Source organism: Sinocyclocheilus grahami, unplaced genomic scaffold (assembly GCF_001515645.1).
Source record: "Sinocyclocheilus grahami isolate Dianchi unplaced genomic scaffold, SAMN03320097.WGS_v1.1 scaffold153.1, whole genome shotgun sequence".
NCBI lineage: Eukaryota > Metazoa > Chordata > Actinopteri > Cypriniformes > Cyprinidae > Sinocyclocheilus > Sinocyclocheilus grahami.
In genome coordinates this window covers 3,347,929-3,355,241 of record NW_015505332.1, presented here as the reverse complement: position 1 = coordinate 3,355,241, position 7,313 = coordinate 3,347,929, and the positions used below count along the sequence as shown (strand labels likewise).

The following is a 7,313-nucleotide window of genomic DNA, read 5'->3' as shown; positions in this document are numbered from 1 at the left end:
CATGACCTTATTCTACATCCCTAATCCTACCCAATACCTAAACATAACAACTACCTTACTAACTATTAATAAGCAGCAAATTAGGAATTTATTGAGGGAAAAGTAACTGATCAACTTTATCTAACATAGTTTTACAGAAAATTTATAAAATACGAATATTGCCGTATGCCGTTCCACAATGGAATTTCTTCAAAATGCATTTTTTCTTTGGGAATTTTTAGAGAGTATCGCTTAGTATAGAGTATAGTATAGTATATGTTTACCATGATATAATTATATTTATGCATAAATAACACTATGCTGATTTATATATATAAAAACAGAGATTTTTCTTTGAAATGAGCGTTTTTGTCAGGTTCCTATGAAAATAACTTTGGACATTTTTGAAAATAAGGCATTCAATAACTGACTAATAACCTTTTCAAATGACTTAACCTAAACTTTTGAAACTGACAAAAATGCTAAAAACTAAAAAATGTTTGCATCTGAAGATGAAAACTTGTCTGAAAATAAATAAAATGTTAAAATAATAAAATATAAAAACAAATACCTGATCACATTAAACAGTGCCACTAATTATACACACACATATTTTTAACTTTGAGTAACATTTTCCATTATGGTTCATATGTGGTCAAAAGTAACAATTTCCCTAATTCATCTGCCCCCTCCAAAAAATCCCTCTATATATTTTTAGCATATTTAGTATACTAGCATCTAATCTAATGCTTTTACTGTGGCTTTTGTCTTGTTTGGATCTTGACAGTGACATTATCTCTTCAAGTGTGTTCACAATGTCCTGCTCAGGTGAGGGGTCTTTGTTGAGACCAGGACGTCCAGGAAGGAAGGAGGAAATCCAAACAGGGAGACTGCCTCATTCCTACCCCAGGAGAGCATTCTCCCTGCTGAACCGACAAAACATGAGTCAGGAAACCATGCCTTGTGCCTTATTTGCCACATTAAAGAAAATGGGTCAAAGGGAGAGTAGTGTTTTTGAGTCTCTCTTTGAGAGAATGCATCTCTAAACACGAGCTGAACCGCAGCTTTGAACAAAGCCGCAAACCGTGACATTGAAGTTTTGTCCTTTGCACACAGTTATTGAATTAAAGCAGTGAGGAACACTGAAACCGAGCGGGGTCATCATAATCGGCTCATCGCTTCTCCCCGATGGGTTGTTGCTGGGAAAATGATCGTTTTTACAAACATTTCCTGTGGCGCAAGATATAAGGCGCTTGCTACGCACAGAGAGGTTGAGGAACAAATGAATGTTCATCAAAAGGCCTGACCAGATTTTCTTTTTCGTCAGTCTCACCATCACTTACGTTATGAAAAGTCACAGGAGAACTGAATATCTGTTATTTGTCTTTCATTTTAGACTACCGTGCAATGGAAGTGAACTCTTTTCTTGTCAGTCTACAGTGCATGAGGGAGCTGTTGCCAGGTTGACTAGAGACAGTGCTGCCAAAAGCTTGTAGCATGAAGCAGAACCTCGGGGAGGGAGTAGTCGCTGTGAAATCATAAACATCTCCCACTTCCTCCGTCAGCTCTAAAAATACCTCGCCTCTTCGTTTCATGGCCCCCCTCCTCGTCTCTATCAGCTATGCAAATATCAGCCCTTCCAACCAACTTTGTTTTCCTCACACCACCCCTTTGGTTTTTTATTTTGCTTGCTTTCTCTCTCTGACGGAGCACACGCTTAGCCTGTTGCTTCTAGAGAGAGCGTGTCTGAACTCAAAACATGGAGCGATGTCTGAAAAAGCCACTTTGTGCAAGTTGTTGTCATGTCAAAGACGGCTATTTTAGGGGCAGTCTGTTGTTTTTCCATCTGATAGAAAAATATCAGAAAAGAGTGATATTTGAAAGAGAGCTGACCTGCCTTTTAGGACAAAAAGACTGTTTACAGAGTCAAAACATCTTTAAATACAGTAACATTCAGGTTCTATAATACATAAATTATCGTGATCCAACATAAAATCAAAACTGACTGTTAAAATTTGTTTTTATGCATGTTCCTGGTCTTACTGCACACAGTTAAATGATATTTAGATTTTTAAAAGATGTGTGTCTCTGTGTGTGTGTGTGTGTGTGGATAGGACAATATTCGGCAGAGAAAATCTGGAATCTGAGGATGCAAAAAAATCTAAATATTAAGAAAATTGCCTTAAAGTTGTCCAAATGAAGTCCTTAGCAATGCATATAACTAATCAAAATTAAGTTTTGATATATTTACAGTAGGAAATTTACAAAATATCTTAATTGAACATGATCTTTACTTAATATCCTAATGATTTTTGGCATAAAACAAAAATGTATAATTTTGACCATTACAATCTATTGTTGGCTATTGCTACAAATATGCGACTTATGACTGGTTTTGTGGTCCATGGTCATATATCAATAATTGATTGATTGATTGATTGATTTTGAATAAAAAGTCTTGTAATCCTTTTAACTAAATTTAATAAAATGCTCCACTGCTCCAAGTGACTTTCCATTTGAACTGACATCAAGTTTCTTCTGATCACTAAAGCTGCATCTTTTATTATTATTATTATTATTATTAAAAATGCAGCAAAAACAGTAAATTTGTGAAATATTATTACAATTTAAAATAGCTATTTTCTATTTGAATATATTTTAAAATGTAATTTATTCCTGTGATGCAAAGCTGAATTTTCAGCATCATTACTCCAGTCTTCAGTGTCACATGATCTTCAGAAATCTTTTGGATTTGCTGCTCAAGAAACATTTTTTATTATTATCAGTGTTTAAAAGTGCTGCTTAATGTTTTTGTGGACCCATGACCATTTTATGGATAGAAAGTTAGAACAGCATTTATTTGAAATCGAAATCTTTTGCAACATTATAAATGGATTTACCTTCATTTTTGATCAATTTAATGCATCCTTGCAGAATAAAAGTATCAAAATTGTTCACATCCAATTTTCACAATCCAATCAATTCCCAATGGACAAAAAGTCCCACCTTTCCATCCGTTCTCATTAAACAGCCTGTTTCGCTCAGAAATGCACCAAGTTACCGAATTAAAATCAGTTGTGCGCCCATCTCATTTTGACTCCCCGTGCCAAAAAATCACTACAAGTCTAAAATCTTCCCGCACTTCATTCGTTCAATCGATCAGATTAGAAAAATCCAATTGCTGATGCATGACCGTTGTACCCGAGATGCTATTTCCCCGATTGGATTCAGCCACGGATAGCTGAACGCATCCATTCACGTCCATGTCACTGGAAACAGTGATTCTTATGACAGCGTTCATAAATCCGCATGGCCTCTCGTCTGGGCCCTAATTAAAGTGGCCCTGCCGCTGGTGTTGCCGGCACGCTGTGCATTATCCTGACTCCTAATGAACAATCTGCTCCTTGATTTTCTGTGATTGATTCTCACCTTTTCATTCGAGCGGCTCACCTCATTATCCATGTATTCTCTAGAACCCTCGGCCGTCGCCACCTCTCAGATTATGCGTCCCGGCCACTGTAATTAGACAGGAACATAATAGAGAGTATTCTTCATCAATGGCCCACCCTAGGTTTAATCAGCTGGCCACAATGGGATATTACCTGCACCCTTCTGATCCGCTCGCGACTGTCGGCGGCTGTCACTTTAGATTTGGAAAAGGAGGGCTGTTTGGCTGATGAACAGAGAGCACTTTTGGCCTCTCGCTGGCTGGACGTGTTAATTCCCAGCCTGCCAGTTGAGAGATTGGGCTCCCATGATGAGCTGAAGCCCATTTATGCCTCTTATTTATTTATTTAGTAGCTGATTTCGTAATCTAGTGTGCCCTTAATTGGGTCTTTTTCTGCTTGCTTTCTGCCAAAGAAGTACCTGGCTGAAAGGAACTGTAGAACAGCAGCGTACGGTCTTTTGCAGTGCATGCCGAGGCAAATTAATGTGGTATGTGAGAAAATGGACAGATTACTACTTTCCACATGGGAAACACCTGAAAGAAAGCAGAACGTGAATGGAGTAAGTCGTGAGTAATGAGATTGAAATCGAAATTGGAGTTTTGCGGTTTTGTAGTCCTTGTCTATTAGGTTTAAGGTCAGCTGACATCTAAACCTTTAGGAGATATATGCAATATAAAAAAAATGTGCCTGACAGACAGATGAAGCCCTAAGCGTATTAAACACAAAGCGGGCACCTTGCATACTGTGTACAGTGACTAAAAGTATTGATGACTACATCATATGCAAATTGTTGTTGAATAAAAAGCGAATGTCATTATAAAATAGAATGAGAGCAGTGTGCCCTTAATTGGGTCTTTTTCTGCTTGCTTTCTGCCAAAGAAGTACCTGGCTGAAAGGAACTGTAGAACAGCAGCGTACGGTCTTTTGCAGTGCACGCCGAGGCAAATCAATGTGGTATGTGAGAAAATGGACAGATTACTACTTTCCACATGGGAAACACCTGAAAGAAAGCAGAACGTGAATGGAGTTAGTCGTGAGTAATGAGATTGAAATCGAAATTGGAGTTTTGCAGTTTTGTAGTCCTTGTCTATTAGGTTTAAGGTCAGCTGACATCTAAACCTTTAGGAGATATATGCAATATAAAAAAAATGTGCCTGACAGACAGATGAAGCCCTAAGCGTATTAAACACAAAGCGGGCACCTTGCATACTGTGTACAGTGACTAAAAGTATTGATGACTACATCATATGCAAATTGTTGTTGAATAAAAAGCGAATGTCATTATAAAATAGAATGAGATCAGAATGAGAATGTCTCTCCCCTAGCACCACCTGCCACTGAAAAGCAATAACAAGTACAAACTATAGACTATATTTGGAACTGAATACCAGCTTACTGCTACCTGAATACTCTGCAGCATATACTGTTTATGGCCTACTATTATTTGAATAATACAATGTGAAACAGAATTCATTATGAACTTAATAATAACAGTAGTTTGAACATCACACTGCATGTTTTAATAAGTGGTGTCCAATCATCTTGGAAATTAAATTACATTTAATTAAAAAACTTAATATAGAATATATTAATAGAATTATATTATTATTAGTGATAATAATATTAATATACAAATTAATAACAACAATAATCATTATTATTTTTTTATAATCTAATTTATTATTTTTACATTTTTTATTGAAATTGTATTATTTTTATCATCATTAATGTATTATAATTATTCATTTATATTAAAATTATTACATGAATATTGATTTTGACAATAATGACGAGTAATAATAAAAATGACTAATTATTGTAATAATTTAACATAATTATTTAATTTTGATAAATAATTAAAAAAACTATTATATATATATATATATAAATTAAATAATGAACTATATATTCGAACTCGGGACACTCGAGGCATTATGGTGCTATATGTCAATGCGCTGCCCACGAGGCTAATGGCACTGATTTTACATTCAATTTTAAATAAAGATATTTTGCCTTTTAAATATAATTTTGTGATTACTGGAAAGTCAGATTGAGTGCATTGCATTGTGTGACATATATTCTCTGCAGTAATCTCTGTTGGCAACACATTTTGGCAAATATAGCAGATAATCCTTGTATTCTATAATATGCAAAGATAAGCATTCTATTGAAATGGTAAGAATAGCACTTTAATATGCTTTCAGAATATATATCGAACATTGTTTTGGTGATGATGCATTCAGTAAATAGTTAGTTATTGAATATATATAATAAAAATTACAAATTTATCCATCAAAGTATTTTACATTCCTAAAAAGTAAGGTTATTTATTGGCACCTATGGTTCCATAAAGAACATGCATGGAACTTTTCCATTGCACAAAAGGTTCTTTATAGGTTTTTGAGATTATTAAAATGTTCTTCACACTAAAAAACAAAAAGGTTATTTTAAGAACAGTTCACTGAAAGGCTCTTTATGGACCCCAAAATGGTTTTCTGTGGTTTTGCTGAAAACCCCCTTATGGAACCTTTATTTTTAAGAGTGCATTGAATTGCAGGTCAGCTCTGTTGTGTCTACATGCATCTACAGTGGTGTTGTTGTGAATGCTGAAGACATTGTTTGAACCTCTTTGTCTTTCTGACCGTGTCTCTTTCATCCCAGGCTTAAGTGCGCACTCGTTCGGCAGAGATGGGCTGCGGGTTGAGGAAGTTCCGTCAGACGGAAGACAACAGTCCGGGAAAGATTTACTCCACCCTCAAGAGACCGCAGGTGGAGAGCAAGATCGGGGTCGCCTACACGTACCACCACGTGGACTTCCTGGTGGGGAAAGACGGTAAGCTGTCAGTCGTTCTGCTATCTCTGGTGAATTCACTCTGATATCGAGTGACTTTTAAAAGAGACGATCAGCAGAGTTAGAAATGTTGAGGTAAGGATAATCTTCGAGGAACTTTTGAAAGGAGAAATCAAACCGTGGCACATGGAGATTCTCCAACAACGTTCCTTGATTCTTTGCTGCTCCGCAAATCCCCGAAGTGATGACACTTGCAAATGACAAACCCCAAATCCTCCCAGAATTCTCTCTGTGAATCACAGCAGCCTGGTAATTCTGCAGCAGCACACGCTCCACCACAGACTGTACCTGGCTCTCTGGCAGTCGACGTGTTCCTGTGAGGAGGCTCTCAGGTGCGCGGTGAGGTGTCTGTGATCCGTGAGGTGGCTGCCGGTGAGATGTTGGAGCCTGCAGGCTGTGAGGTGGCTAATGGGGGAAGATCCAGAGGGCCTTGGCTAAATATAGCTGTCAGTGTTGTTATTTCTCACAAGCGGAGCTCGGCTTGGGCTGGGAGGGAGGGTGTTGAGATGTAGTGTGAGCCAGAAGTCTCGCTGACATCTTACCCCACAGATCAGAATAATCCTGTAAGGAAGATTCAGATGAATGCCGAGGTCAATCTCTGTCTGTGTGGCCGTAAACCCACATAAATACTGTTTTTCCTCCTTCCTTCTCTTGAGAAATTCCTAGTTTCGCTTCATCTATCACTAAACAAACAGGGTTGGTGTTATTTGCTCCACTGTGATGGCATCTTAGCCACATTCATCTATCTATCTATCTATCTATCTATCTATCTATCTATCTATCTATCTATCTATCTATCTATCTATCTATCTATCTATCTAGATTGATATAAACCCTCAAACTTCAATGGTTTTTAAACTTTTTTTCTATCTATCCCATTCATCCATCCATCCATTGTTCTATGTATCCTATGTTCTATGTTCTTTTATCTATCTATCTATCTATCTATCTATTGATCGATGGATGGATATCTATCTATCTGTCTATCTAGATTGATATAAACCCTCAAATTTCAATGGTTTTTAAACTTTTTT

The 7,313-nt window shown here is 36.9% G+C and overlaps 1 protein-coding gene across 1 annotated transcript in view; it reads left to right on the top strand.

Moving 5' to 3' along the window:
• The window catches only part of LOC107592493 (raftlin-like), a 100,613-nt gene that overhangs the window by 8,928 nt on the left and 84,372 nt on the right, over positions 1 to 7,313 (top strand). The window contains exon 2 of the mRNA XM_016282026.1: positions 6,090 to 6,261. Within this exon, the coding sequence (XP_016137512.1) occupies positions 6,117 to 6,261 (145 nt within the window). The 5' untranslated portion in view covers positions 6,090 to 6,116. The remainder of the gene's footprint in view (positions 1 to 6,089; positions 6,262 to 7,313) is intronic.